Source organism: Colossoma macropomum, unplaced genomic scaffold (assembly GCF_904425465.1).
Source record: "Colossoma macropomum unplaced genomic scaffold, Colossoma_macropomum, whole genome shotgun sequence".
Taxonomy (NCBI): Eukaryota; Metazoa; Chordata; class Actinopteri; order Characiformes; family Serrasalmidae; genus Colossoma; species Colossoma macropomum.
In genome coordinates, this window is record NW_023494794.1 from 21,018,020 (window position 1) to 21,033,906 (window position 15,887).

Sequence of the window (15,887 nt, forward strand, 5' to 3'; positions counted from 1 at the left end):
TCAAATCAAAATGCTTATACAAAAAAGAAAGAAAAAATTTTAAATTCTACCTATAAGGTGCGTTTCATGGCTAAATATCCATAATTCAATATGTGGTCGCAGCCCCTGACTAAAACTTGTTATATTTGAGACAAGGACATGCACTGACAGCATGTTCACGTTTTGGATGGACAGGCTTTGCTGAGGCATACTGGCTACTGGGGTAGCCAGTAGCCTAGTAGAAGATGTGAGCCCACAACCGTAAGGTTGTGGGTTCAAATCCCTGAACTGACTGGGTGTACTTGGTTGTTGTCTTTGGGCAGAGGTGCCCAATCCTGGTCCTAGAAAATTCAGATCCAACACACCTGGCAGTAACATTAAGAAGTCCGTGAACGACTTCATTACCTGGATCAGGTGTGCTGGATTTGGGTTGGAGCTAAACTTTTCAGGATGGTAGATCTCCAGGGCCAGGACAGAGCACCCCTGTCTTCGGGCAAAGCACCTAAACCGAAAGGCACTTAACTGCGCTGCTCTGCTGGCAATGCTGTGCTCCTCCCAGACTGGGCATAGTTAGGCAGCAAAATGACAAATTTCCCTTGCAAGATCAATAAAGTATGACATAACGTTAAGTTACGTAATGAGGCTCATCCATTAGAGGTCTGCTGCTCAACCCAAGCCCGATGAGGAAATATATGATTTTGGGCCGTGTTGAGGACCATTTTTCACAACGTTGGGCTCGGGCTAAAATCACATTAATTTCCTCTTTGTCTCTCTCTCTTGCTCTCTCTCGCTCGCTCACTAACGCTCTTGCTAACTGCTCTCCAAGGACAAAATAAATCTCACTAAAGGGGAACTGTTTAAAATTCCCAATGACTCACAAGTCATTACATCAGGTAAAAAGCGTACTGGTCACAAATAAAGTAAAACTTGTGATAGCAGTTTGAGCTATGATAGCAAGAGGACTGTCTTTTCAGTAAACACACTGATGCAGCCGCTCTCGTGGGCAGTACTGAACGGACCTGGTTGGGTCAGGTCTTGTCCTAAAGTCACGGGTATGGGTTGGGTTTGGGCTTCAATTTCATGCTTGTGCAGACCTCTAAACCAAAGTAATCCAGACGGCAACATCTATAGTCAGTTCAAATAATACAGCTAATGTTTCAAAAGGAAACGTCAACATCAGAGCATGTATAATTCCATTTGGCACAATAAAATGTATCTATATGCAAAATTTAAGTTTTCTATGTTCCATGATGCTGAGTTCTGTCTTTAGAGATGCAACACACTTCTATATTTTTTACAGATACAGGTACGTACTGGAAAGCGAGACTCTCTGATAAGAATGAATGAGTGAGAGCGTACCTGAAGGCTTTGTAGATGGCGATGTGATTGGCGTGTCCACTAACTCCCCCCTCATCAAACGTCAGCACCTGTAACGACGTTCTAAACATTAGCTGTGAGGATAAATCAGGTTTCAGGCATTGTCAAACTTTATATTATTTAGCAGTGACAACTTAGAATGGGATCAAGAGCCAATTTCAACTTCAAATCAATGTAAAATAGAACTGTCCACAACTATGATCATTTGTTGACACTTTTTGACTTCAACTGATGCATATTTTTGGCTTATCCTTCCACTTTTTAAAGTGTTTGATACAGTATCTATACTTTGACTTAAGTGTAATTTCTTTGCACTTTTATCACCTCCGGCTTTGGATGAATTTGAATTGCAGAGTCAAGATGTAAATATGGTTCTTAAGTAAACTGCATTGAAAATGATTAGCCCCTGAGGTAGTGCATACAAAACAAACTGAATGCAAGGAAGCAGACAATCGAGAGTAAACTGAACAACTGGCATGTGAGAACTGATATTTAAGGGCTTTTTTGTGTCTCCATTTTCTGTTCTCGTGATTGACAAGGTGTGGGTTTGGTGTGGGGGGCGCTGGAATACAACAAACACTGGAGTTGGGCTTCTGAACACACTGCACTTCAGGCAGGTCTGGGTTTGTCAGGAAGGCAGAATTTGCTGTATGTTTTTTTTCTTCCTTTAAACCAGGGAAACCCCATCTATACCAGACTGTGAGATACAGCTGGGCCTTCCTGCTGTGCTTTCAGGACTGAGTGTGTTCTCTGGCCTGCTGTACAGGGCAAGAAAAGCAGACAGAATACCATAATTTGGTGGAAATATCCAGGGCTGCCAAAGCAAACAGGGTGAGTGAAGTGGGCTCTGCAGACTGGAGGGACATGAGGTGGGCTTTGAATGTCAGAAATCCATAAACACACACACTCAGCGTGAGCAGCGGAGCTGAGTAATGGGAGGATATGAGAACGACAAATGTACACATTCTCACATGCTCACATGGACCATGGCCAGACTTTTTTTTTTTTCTTTACATGGGCCAAAGAACCTCCACTAGCATTTCATTATTATTGTACACAATCTATATCTGTTTCGCATATATACGTAGGTTCGAAAGTATCCTACTAACTATTCAGTTGCATCGGGGAAAGGTTTGGCAAAAAAACAAATTTTACATAATTTTCCATTCATCCCAGATGTAGTCGATCAGCCAAGGCATGTTTGGTATCCAAATTTTGCTTCTTAGTTTAGCACTGGAGCTACGAGGCCAACAGAGCTAAACACTAGAAGTCAATAGTCACCCAGATCTCTTCTGTATGTACATACCCAAAACTTCACGCAATGTGTTCAAATCGCATCAAGGTCTTCATTTAGGTCGAGTAGACTTGTCCGTGTGGTTTAGGACACAGTGTGACTTACTGTGGGTTATAAAAATCAACAGAACGTCACAGTGTAGCTGAAGGCTGTAATCATTTTAGACAACACAGTGCTGTGCAGGCTTGGTTTTGGTTTAATCTGCCTAAATTAAAGAGTCCAACTCAACGTAGAGTGCATACATGTCACGCAGGTATACAGACACTACACTAGTTTCTACTTTTAAACATATATCTTTAGTCTGAAATTTAAATTGTTTTTTTTTTTAAACAGCTGAACAGTTTTTTATAAAAAGAAGCAACAGAAACTGCAAACATAATCTGTAGAGGCCATAGGCCTGTGTGACATGCATGCATACGAAGGGGAGTCAGGCTACACGGTAAGGTTTATTCATTTTTATAATTCACAGTAAGCTGCACTTTGTCCCAAATCACATCAACAAGTCTGCTCAACTTTGAGAAAGACTTGGATGTGGTAGCAACATTAGCCTCAATACCACTAAAGAAGCACAATTTGGACACTAAACATGTCTTGGCTGATCAACTACCTCTGGGTTAAGTGGTTAAAACGGTGTAAATTTGATTTATTCCTTTAATGTAACATTTGACTATTGGGTTTACATGTATATTTTTAATTGCCGTCACTGTCAAAGTTTACTTCACTTCTGCTTCTTTACAAATGACTGTGAAAGAAGCATAAATATTAGAGCTAGGCCTTCAGTTCGGGCCATAAATATCAAAATTCAAAAATGAGGGGAAAAAAGCACACCTTTATGATAATGCTAATTTCTGCTGGTATTTTTAATAGTATATTAGTGCTAAGCTAATGCTGGTGTGCACAAACATTTTGTTGCCATTCTAGATCAAACACTGAAATCTAAAGCTGGTGTTTTATTTGAAGCTTGTAATAGACATTAATATATATATATATATATATAATTTCTAACAACTAACTGAAACCTTGTTAAGTTACCCCTCATATTTACAGTCAGTAACGATCTAAGATTTCCAGACTCCAGGCTCCATGGAGTCCACTGTTACTTCCTAATTATGTTAGTTAACTGAATATGTTAGGCCTTCTGTTCAGCTCCTGAAGGCCTAATCAATGGGAGAGCTCACTTGGCTGTATCTATCTACATAGCACAGAGAAAATCTTGACCGGGCACTTTTTGTAGGCTGTTTGAAGATTTTAACACTTTAGTTTCCAACCAAAACTTAACAATGAAAAAGTAGTGTTAGTACAATGCAAGTATGAGTACAATACTTGCAGAGTTTAAATACAAACAAGCATGGTGATACTATTGAATTAAAATGAACTAAATATTACAGACAAAAATCCCCAAAATCTTTAGGCCTTCTCTGAGGTTCCCCACTGTTTTTTATTTACATTTAATCATTTGGCTCTAGGTGCTCTTATCTCATGTGACTTGCAATTTAATCATGTTACGGAGGTAGACAAATGGAGAGTCATGCCCAAAGACTCTTACTGGTGTAGCATGGTGTATTTACCTGGGCAGGGCCCATAGTCCATATAGTGGTGGGCAATATGGTAAATATAATATCACAACACTTGATGACATTTTTTTTCAATGTTTCCTTTTCTGAGGATTGTTAAGCTGGAACACCAACACTGCCACATTTTTTGAATCCTATTAAAAACTACGTGTACAATGACTTTTTATAGTACTACATCCAGTTCAGGAGGGCCAGTTATGCGTTGCCCAACTTGTTTATTTCACATATACAGTCACTGGTGTGGAAAGAAGTGTGATGTTAGTCAACGTGGGCGTCTGTTAGCTGATGTAACAGAATTTGCAGTTAGTGTTCTCCTCCAAGTGTGTTGATCAGTCCAATGACGATGAGCCTTTTAAAAAATCTGCAATGGCTGGCTTCAATTGTTGACTTAATTGGGGGAAAAACTGCCAAAAAAACTGGGGTAAAAATCCAAAAACTAGTGGTCATCACCCCAGGTCACGAGGCCCACAGACTGAGGTCAGGGTAATCCTAGTGATTTGAAATCTGCATGTAAAGTTATACTTTAATATGAACGTTTCCCACCAAACTGCTTCTTTGCTGAAATCAAATAAGCAGGAGAAAATAATGGCCTGCCTCGCCTGCGTTGAATAGTTTTGGGGGGATTCGCTACGGTTACGGCTACGGTTTATGCAATCATAGTCATTAAAAGCTTCTTTGGAGAGGGACCGCGGCCCGGCAGGATGGGAGGGACAGCGCTTGGCGATGGCAAGCTCGCGTGTTTATACATGCTGAGGGAAACATCAAACCGGAGCTGTTTCGCAACAGCACTCGCTCTTTCACTGCCTGTTTGTTTGCTGTTGTTTGTTTATCCAAGTCTTCAGTGCTTGAGATTTATCGGAGACTTAATGGCCTGTGGGGGGAAAGAGAGAGAGAGAGAGAGAGAGAGAGAGAGAGAGAGAGAGAGAGAAATGGTGAGAGAGGGGGAGAGGAAAAAAGAGAAAGAGAAGGAAGGAGAGAGAGATGGATACAGAGAGAGAGAGGGGGGGGATGGTGAGGGGGAGAGAAAAAAGAGAAAGAAAAGGAGGGGGAGAGATGGATAGAGAGGGAGAGAGAGAGGAGAAAAAGAAATAGTGAGAGAAGGGGAGAGAGAAAAAGGGAAAGAAGAAATTAAAGAGAGATGGATAGAGAGAGAGAGAGAGAGAGAGACAGAGAGAGACAGAGAAAGAGAGAGAGAAGGAGAAAGAAAACAGACAGAAAGAAGGTGAAAGAAAAGAAGAGAGTAAAGAGAGGGAGAAAGACTGAGAAAGAGGGAGAGATATAGAGAGTGAGACAGAGAGAGAGAGATAGAGGAGATAGAGAAGGAGGCAGAAAGAGAGAGAAAGAAAGACAGAAAGTAGAGTGAGCGAAAAAGGGAGTGATACAGAGAGAGAGACAGAAAGAGAGAGAGAGAGAGAGACAGAGAGAGAGAACTAGAAAGTAGAGTAAGAATGAGAAAGAGGAGAGCGAGAGAGAGAGATAGTAAGTAGAGTGAGAGAGAAAGTCGGAGAGAGTCAGAGAAAAAGGAAGGAGGAGGTGTAAAGTGGGGGGGGGGTTTGTTCAGATCTCGATTTGAAATTCCATTTGGGAAATTTCCTGGAACTCTTCAGTGGGTCTGATAAAAATCTCTGGGTTTAGCTGGCCAGCACTGGCCCCAGGGAGCCGCGCTTTGTCTGCCGTAACTGGGGCCAGGAGCACTGTGGGATATTAATGCTTGTGTAATTAGGGATAAATACAGAGGGTGGATGACATGTTGTACTCTGTGGATTAACCAGACCAGCTTTAAGTGAAACAACCTCATCAGTCCATGTGAAACATGTACCCAGTCCTGGCCAACAGTAGACCAAAGGGAGGTGGAGCTGTTGCTTTGAAAATGCGAGTCTGTCCCTTTTAACGACCATGTAAATAGATGACCTACTTCTGAGACTGAAATACTGAATCATGGACATGATAATAGACACTTATGTTATAAGCAGCATTATGGAACATCATTCTTATTTATTAAAGTTGATTTTATTTATGAAAGATATCTGCAATAGGCCAAATCTCTCAGTAGATGAGATGCGTTCTACCATTGACTCAATTGACCTATTCAAGCTCTGCCCACAAACACATTCTTTCTACTGTTGTCACATGTAGATATACACCATATGGACAAAAGTATTGGGACACCTACACATTACACCTACAGGAGCTTTTATCACATCCCATTCTAAATCCATAGGCATTGGAGTTGGTCCCCCTTTGCAGCTCTAACAGCTTCCACTCTTCTGGGAAGCTTTCTACAAGAATTTGTAGCGTGTCTGTGGGAATTTATGCCCATTTATCCAGAAGAGCATTTGTGAGGTCAGATAATGATGTTGGATGAGGGCAGAAAGTCAACGGAAGCATAGCTATTGACAATCCTGTGTGTCTGCTCTGTTGTGGTGAGGTGAAGAAAATGCAAGTGGAGGTTGCGGCGGCAAACACAGTGGAGAGAAACGAGTTTGTGTATAATCACTTTCTTATACACTTATATACACGAACATGGTGCGAATAATTAAAACGAAAAGGTGAAATATTCAGAAATATTTTTCTGCACCAAAACTGTCCACACCAGACATGACAAGATTTTTTTGGAATTATACTGCGTTGTTCGTGCCACTGTACAGATCAAATGTCCATAACTGAGTTTGAGCTAATTTTGGAGAAGCTAACACTATAGGTGACAAAGCAGAGGACAAACAAATTCTTTTAACATTTGTCAAAAAGTTCTGCCTGCTGAGACACAGGCAACATGTCATCTTGGTTGTCACCATGCCAACGTCAGAGACAACAGCGATTGGTGGAGTGAGTTCACGTCGCCTATGAAAGTTTGTAAAAATCACGTCTGATGTGCAAGATATAAGCAGTTCTACACGTGTTCAAATTGATTTACCGATGTACGAATAAATCACACAAACAAATTGGTGTGTAAAGCCATTCATAGTAATCAATAAAGAACCAGATTCTAGAAAGTCCAAGAAGATTTTCACCATGTTATTAAAAATGTGTTGCAGCCTTTTAGGCATTTTAGATCAATTCTCATCAGGGTGTAGAATGGGTTCTAGACTGGGAGTTCTAGAAGGTTCTCACCAGGTTAATGGAATGAGTTCTGATGTGTTTAAAGATGAGCGATGAGATCAGTGCTATGCTCCACTTGGCCTTTGGATCATCCGGCAACTCTCTGGAGAGACAAAGACAGAAAAGAAAACCTGTTGCAGCCACATAGTCTGTGCAAAAACATATAAACAGTGCACAAAATATTGTACAAAACTTGTTTTTCCACCATCTGTGATAATCAATGCTGGAACCAAGCTACAGTTTTTTACCTGGCACATCCGAAATGTTTCCATTATTTGTCTACCCTAGTATATGATAGATATAAATCGCCTGATCGCAATAATTTGAGATAATCGCAGTTATTTCAGCTGACCGCAATGATTTTTTAGTTATTTTCCATACAGCATCACAACATGCAGAATGTGAAAGAGATGTTTTTATCAGTCCAGTTGAAACAAAACCAGAAAAAAAAGAAAAACAACAAGCACAAGTTCTAACTTTTAGCTGGGTACTATAATACATTTAATGGGAATGTATGTTTTTTGTTTGTTAGCTATACAGCTAATGCTAAGTACTTGCAGAACAAGCATTTTTTGCTCTTATTTTCACAATCTCAAGAAAAGCAGTGTCGGTATAACCTAGCGTTAGCTACAACGTAAAGATAGGTAGGGAGCAAGATAGCTAATAAGCCAATTTAGCTGCTTCAGTTGCATAAAATGAACGAAAAAGACCATTAAATTATTAAATTGAGTCAATCGCAATTATTTATATGACTATTAATTCACAATCATGACAGGCCTACATTCCACTTCTTAACACTTACACATTCATTTTTATACAATGTCAGATTCTTCCTAATTTTGTAAGAAATGGGTTCGCAAAGTCAGGAGCTCTTTATTGGTCCTGTTGACTTGGCTTTGTTTTTCTCTGGTTTTAATACAGTCAGAATGAAATGAAGGAAAACAAAAAGACAGGCACACACATAGAAGGGATGTGCATTCTGACTTGATATTCAATTAGCCATAAGAGTAAATGAATGGATATCCACACAGAAGGAAAAGCCTAAATAAATAAATAAGCATAAAGCTGTGGTCCAAAGCTGATAGCATTGCATGTTAAATATGGAAACATATTTTATTATTTAACCACCGCCAATGGATTAGCCTAGATATTCATGTTGGATGAGTAACAGGAGCAGCCTCTTCAGAGGAGCTAATGAGCTAACGCTAACGGTACAGTGTTAGAAGCTGATGAAGACTCTACACAAAGTCTTTCTCCTCAGTGGACACATTTCCAACTTGATATTCGGAATATGTTCACTGTTACACTGTTGAGCCCAACATTTTTATCTTTGCCAGATTTTACTGTTTCTGGACCTAGCTAACATCAGCTAGAGTAGTTAGCGTAGTTAGCGATAAAGCTGCACCATATCTGTCTTCTCAGTGACATTCTTATTAACCACGCATCCTTGGCGCAGTAGCAAAGTATAAAATTCCTCACATTTTTCAGTTCTGCTAAAACTTTAAATTAGAATTTCCCTGAATTGTTAGCTGGTACATTTTCTCTGTCTTCCTGTGTTGAAATCGTGATTTTAGTATTCTGGCACACTGTGCATCACCAATACATACACTGCTGAAAAAACTAGCACAAAACAACAAGCATTTCATGCTAGTCTGTGCTGGTTTAGTGCTGGTTTAGCTGGTCACCCCACCATGGTCATGCTGGTTGACAAGTATACCAGCATCAAAACGAACATATGCTGGTTTTGGTCGTGATTAGCATATTAGCTTCCATTGCTGCTGACCAGTATACCAGCATCCAAAATGCAACACATGCTGGTATTGGTGGTGATTAGCATATCAACTGCTGACCAGTATACCAGCATCCAAAACCCAACATATGCTGGTTTTGGTGATGATTAGCATATCAACTTCCACTGCTGCTGGCCAGCATACCAGCATCCAAAACACAACATGTGCTGGTTTTGCTGGTGATTAGCATATCAACTTCCATTACTGCTGACCAGTATACCAGCATCCAAAACGCAACACATGCTGGTATTGGTGGTGATTACCATATCAACTGCTGACCAGTATACCAGCATCCAAAACCCAACATATGCTGGTTTTGGTGGTGATTAGCATATCAGCTTCCATTACTGCTGACCAGTATACCAGCATCCAAAACCCAACATATGCTGGTTTTGGTGGTGACTAGCATATTAGCTTCCATTGCTGCTGACCAGTATACCAGCATCCAAAACCCAACGTATTCTGGTTTTGATGGTGACCGGCCATGCTGGTCTATGCTGGTCTTTCTAGCAGGGCAGTATGTAACTTTGTCACTACAGGCCCTCGTTACAGCACAAACACACATACACACAGTGCAGGCGTGTGTGTTGAGGCTGCAGTTGTAGCAGCTCTTCCTCTACAGTGCACCACAGAGAGTGAGGGGACCACTGAGACTGTGTGTGCACGCGGTTTGGCCCAGTGTGGGTGCGCAGTGATTTAGTGCCGCTGTCCCACTCAGCGCAGCTGGAGCGCAGCCTACAGACCCTCTCTCTGAAGTCTGAGGTCAAAGGTCACCTGGGCCTTTGGCTCCCATTCATTTGAAAGTGCAGCATAGGGAAAAGCACACACACACACACACACACACCCACACACACACACACACAACTCTCTCTTTCATCCGGACACTACACTCCGTCGGCAATGTATTGGAGGTCAGTGAACCCCTGTCTCAGTGACCAATCTCTCACAATACCCCTCCTCTCTCTCCTTTTCTTACTCTCTCTTTTTCTTCATCCCTATCTTCTATCTCTCTCTCCTCTCCCTCCCTCTCTCTAGTCTCTTTGCCCCTTCTACTCTCTCTCTTTCTCTTTCTCCCTCCCTCGTTCTATCCAAATCCTCTCTCTCTTTCTCTCTCCCGTCTCCATCCCTTTCTGTATCTCGCGCTCACCTCCACCTCTCCTTCTCTCACTCTTTCCCTTTCTCTCCCCTCTCTCCTTCCCTTTCTCTCTTTAACTCTCCTTTTCTTTCTTTTTCTTCTCCCCGTTCTCTTTCCCTGTCTCTCTTACTATCCTCGTTTTCCTTTCTTTCCTTCATGTCTCCTTTCCATTCTCACTATAATCCCTCCTTCCCTCCCTCCCTCTCTCTCTATCCCTATCTCCTGTCTCTCTCTCCTCTCTAGTCTCTTTCCCTGTTCTACTCTCTTTCTCTTTCTCCTCTCATGCTCTCCTCCACTTCTCCTTCCCTTTCTCCCTCTCTCTCATTCTATCCAACTCCTCTCTTATTCTTTCTGTCCCATCTCCATCCCTTTTCTGTCTCTCACGCTCTCCCCCAGCACTCCTTCCCTTTCCTTCTCTAACTCTTTCCCTTTCTTTCCCCTCTCTCCTTCCCTTTCTCCAACTCTCCTTTTCTTTCTTTTTCCTCTTTCTATGTCTCTCTCTCTCCTCTTTTTCCTTTTTTTCCTTCGTGTCTCCTTTCCATTCTCACTATCATCCCTCCTTCCCTCTCTCCCTCCCTCTCGCTCTCTGCCTTGTTTGTCTCGTGTCTTTTTTCTCCCTCTCCCCATGGACACCAAACATGAGAGAGGAGAAGGGGGGGTGAAGAGAGATAGCGATAGAGGGGGAGAGAGTGAGCGAGAGAGAGGGGGAGAGAGAGGCAACCAGGCGTGTAGAGTGTTTCAGACACGTCGGGGTCACTGCAGTTCAGCTGAAATCAAAGTGCTGAGGGCGTCATTACACACAGAGCGAGCAGGGCAGCAGCTTAACCATTTCCACCCTGCCGCTCCGACTGCCACTCCCTCCACAGCAGGGATGGCATTTTACTGTTGTTGTTATTGGAATATCTGCATTTTTTTAACAAATAAGTTCACATTCGTTCACTGTGTGCAGCTAGCGTGAGTATTCGTATAAATTAAAGGGGAATTTCACTGACTTTTCAAACTTCCTACATGATTGAATCATTGAAATGCAAATAAAGTCATTCAGAATGGTTTGATGTTAAATAGTTGATAGTAGAGAAACTTACACTTATTTCCAGTCAAATCAGCCATTAAGTACATTTAATACAAAATTACACAGAAACACCAACAACTCGATATAAGATAACATTTTACAGGATTTAATGTGTCCACTCTTTACCTTTATTACAGCTTTCATTCATTTTAGGAGAATTCCTTTTTTTTCCCAAAGAAATCAGCAGGAATGTTTTTCCACACCTACAAAGTTCAGTCTTAGAAGTTGGTTGTATTTTCTGCTTCTGAAGATCCTAAAAATCCCAATTAAAAATTTACAATTATTAGTCCATAAAATCTTCCTCCACATCCCAGACGTCCAGTTTCAGTTACACATTCCTTCAGACCCATAGCGTTGAGTTGTCCTCTCACAGAGGAAGGAGAGACAGATACACAAGTAGAGCTTGATTTTCTCCTCTCTCTCAGAGATGAAAGCTTTAAAGTGGAATTCAACCTATTTTTCAAAATTTTTGCATAATTCCATCGTTGCGTAAACAGTCATTCAGAGTGGTTTGAGGTGAAGTGGTTCATTGTAGAGAAACCTAGACTCAGATTTCTTTGCAGTGGTGCTGATAGGACCCAGACGTCACAATGTCTACAACACAAATATAGGCATTTTATTTATTATCCAAAATGACAAGTGAACCTACACATATCTCATAAGTTCCTAGGTAATGTTGATGACGGTAAAATAGTCATAAATCTGGAAAAAATATGTTTTCTTCGGGGACTACTTTGCCTCACAAGCCCCTGCATGTACCCCTCCGCCATGAATGGATAAAAAAATAACATGTTTTAGACCTATAACTTTTCTCAGAACTATCCTAAAACAGCGAGTGTACTTACAGGCACTTAATAATCCGATAACTGCAGAAAATCAGATTTTGTTAGTAATCCGATCAGCGCGTTTATATGCACTTGAGTAATCAGATATTGTGAAACTCTGGGTTTATATGAGTAAGCAGTAATCAGATTTCTGCTTTGCAACCAGCCAATAAACTGACAGAAGAAGACGTGACATAAACATAATGTAAAACTTTATGCCGTGGCTTTTAAGAGAGACGAAAGAACGAAAGAAATCAGAGTAAGAGTTTACATGCACTGAGAAATCAGATTACTGACCTAAAATACAGGAGTATGGTGTTTACATGACCATTTGAATAATCAGATAACTGCAGAAATTATGATCGGATTATTGAGTGCATGTAAACGCACTCAATGTCTCAGGCATGAGGAAGCATATTCATAGCTGTTTCATGTAAAAGCTTCCTAGATATTAAAACTCCTCAGACGTCTGGTTCCTATCACCACCACTGTGAACAATTCTAATCCAAGCAGTTTCTCTAGAACAGAGCATTTCACAGCAAACCGCTCTGAATGACTTTGTTTACATCTTACCAATTCAATCAGGCAAAAACTTGAAGCTGTACAAACACACTGTACAAATCTGCCTGAAATATTTCTATATAGATGGTTTAGTTTTGCTAAACACAGAGACGGAACTACACTGTTCTAATATGAATATCTGATTTAATAAACTACAACATTTAGATGAGTTCTGATATCCGCATATTCAAACAGGCATCTCCATTTCTAGTGCACAGCCCCCACATCTGACTCTCAGGAGTGGAGACCGCTCCGCCGGCCGGGTGTGTGTGCGTGTCAGAGCAGAGAAATCAAACCTTGCGTGCGTTTGTGTGTTACATTAGTGGGGTGCATTTGTAGGATATGGCACAGTTAAAGCAGCGAGGGGCTGTGAGGAGGGCTGGAGCGCTTTGCTGCTGAACGTGTCAAAAACAGCCTGCAGCAACAAACCAGCTCAAGGTCAGAGGGGTAAGACGAGAGAGAGAGAGAGAGAGAGAGAGAGAGAGGCAGACAGAGAGAGACAGACAGTAAGAAAGAAAGAAAGAAAGTGAGAGATGGAGAGAGTGAGAGAAACGAGAAGGAAAGAGGGAAAAAGAAAAAAGAGAAAGACAAAAAGAAACAAAGAGAGACAAAGAAGGACAGACAAAGAAACATAAAGAGAGTGTGATAAAGAGAAAGATACAGAGGAAAAGAAAACTAGAGAGACAAAGAAACAGTGAACAGAGAAAGACAGATAAAGAAGGAGAGAGACAGGCAAAGAAAGAGAGAAAGACAAAAAGAAACAGAAAAATACAAAAAGAAACACAGAAACAAGGACAGACAGATAAAGAAAGAAATGGAGAGAGAGAAAGACAAAGAAAGACAGGCAGCGAAAGAAACAGAGAAAGAAAAAAAGAGAGACAGGCAGAGAAAGGAAGGAAGAAAGAAAGAAAGAAAGAAAGAAAGAAAGAAAGAAAAAGAGACAGAGACAGACAGAGAGACTGAAGTAAAGATAAGGGAGAGAGACAAAGAATGAAAGAGGGAATGAGGGAGAAAGAGGGGAAAGAAAACTAGAGAGACAAAGAAAGAAAGAAAGAAAGAAAGACAGGCAGAGAAAGAGACGGAGAGGGAGAGAGAGAAAGATTATTAGTTAAAAGGTTCTGCATGTTAGAGGAAAAGAGAGAGAAAGACAGAATGATGATGGAGAGAAAAATAAAGGGAGAAAAAGGAGAGAGACAGACAGAGGAAGAAAGGCAAAGAAAGGAGGGAGAGAAAGATGAGAGAGTCAAAACTGTAAGGAGAGGAAGAGATGTGAGAGAAGAACAGCGAGATAAAGAGAGAGAAATAGAGAGGAGCCTGAAAACAAAAACTAGGGAAAGAGAGAGCGAGATGAGGGTGACAGACAATGAGGGAGAAAAAATAAAGGGAGGGAAAGAGACAGAGAGGAGGGTGAATTAAGCCCCCCTTTCTGTCCTCGTTCTCTTTTCATCCCCTCACAAGGGGGCCGGACAGTGGTGGCTGTTCTAGCTTGTGATGGATCTGGCCACAAATCAAGCGCTTGCCAGGGTTACTGAGGTCAGCTGGAGGGGGATACCATTCCACAGAGGACAGGGGGGGCTCGACAATGATAAGGTGTTCAGTAGCTAAAGGTGAGGGGTAATTTCTTTCAGGGGTGGTTTGGGGGGAATTATAGGGCAGATGTGGAATGAGACAGTGGCCTATCAGCGTACTGGAACATCTTTAAAGCCATAGTTGGCCAAATTTACACAATCCCCTGCCCCGACAACTGAAATGTTGTCAATCAGCCAAGACATCGTTGGGGTCTGAAGTTTGCATCTTCAGTTTTACATTGGAGCTATCAGGTTAATCTAGCTAACAAGTGATGGACCCTCATAGCAACTAGTTTACATTGCCTAAACTGCATGGCTAAACCATCGAGTTGAACAGTAAACTCAAATAGACAGGTTTGTGTGTTTTTTTGATAGAGATGCATGATATGAGAATCATCATCAGCAGGTGATGATGCTGCACGAGACTCCCACAAGTTTTCATCCCACTCCTGCCCGCTCCTGCAGAAAATCAGATTCATTTCTTCCGCGCCCACCCGCAGCCGAAACATTTAGTCCCACCCCTGCCCGCACAGTTCCATCAAGGCGAACTGACATCCAATATCTGACACAGTCTATTCAAAACACATTATCCTCTGCTGAAATAACACTGCAGTCATGGTCATCAGGCTCAGAGTGAAGTAACTTCACCAAACGCCATTTATTCCCAGTAAACACAGGACTTAAACCACAGAGCGGTTACTTTTGGTGTTTTGCTGGGCAGCTGCGGCCATCAGACTGAAGCCTCTGTGGTCTCTGTAAGCTACAAGAACTTGCATGTTGTTCACGTGATCGGTTGCTTTGCAACTCTTTAGAATGACTTCGTTCATTTGAACTGTTGTACTGTTAACATTTTATATTGTTTATATATGATTTAGTGATCATTCTATTTTATTTAGGCTATTCATTAATTTGCAGGATTTCTCTTTATGCATATTTCGGCCTGCTCCTTCCTGCAGTGGACTGGTTTCCTGCCCGCTTTCACTGAAAATTAGTCCCACGCCACAAGATACTGTGGCAGGAGTGCAGACCTCTGAACGCTGGGCTGCTAGGCTAAAATATCTGTATTTTATTCATTTAACTGAATTTGTAACCCAGCACCAATAGATATTACAATTCTATTCAAGTGTGTAAGGTGCAGTCATGCTAAACAAGAGTAAAATTTGCCTGGTGATAAAGCCAATTTACCTGGAAGGCGTAAAATGAACTCAATTCCCTTTGTGGCTGAGTTCCTCTAGATGTTCCTTTACCTCACATGAGCCAACAGAAAACAAGAAGGTGAGCTGTGGTGTCTTTTGGTGTCCCAATTTTTTACATTTTATAAATGTTTGTACTGCAGAGATGGGGACAGAAGTCAGTGACTCGAACTTGAGTCTTAGGCTCAATCCCATTTCACCCCTTGCCCCTACAACTTAGCCCTAAGCCCTCTGTTTTGCGTGTTCACGTCTAGGGTTAGGATGTCCCAATTTTTGTTAAGATAGAGGGGTAGGGCGAAGTGTTATGGCTACATGGCCCTCCAAACGGAGTGTTACGAGAAAAAAAAAGAAAAACCAGCAAGATGGCTGCGCGAGCAACCAATTTTCTCAGTTAAAAAATTACGATAACCATTGTATTATC

At 41.4% G+C, this 15,887-nt stretch overlaps 1 protein-coding gene across 1 annotated transcript in view; it reads right to left on the reverse strand.

Moving 5' to 3' along the window:
• The window catches only part of pigl (phosphatidylinositol glycan anchor biosynthesis, class L), a 53,947-nt gene that overhangs the window by 15,890 nt on the left and 22,170 nt on the right, over window positions 1-15,887 (reverse strand). Inside the window, exons 3-4 of the mRNA XM_036580554.1 lie at window positions 7,336-7,426; window positions 1,339-1,406 (exon numbers count right to left, since the gene is read on the reverse strand). Of these exons, the coding sequence (XP_036436447.1) occupies window positions 1,339-1,406; window positions 7,336-7,426 (159 nt within the window). The remainder of the gene's footprint in view (window positions 1-1,338; window positions 1,407-7,335; window positions 7,427-15,887) is intronic.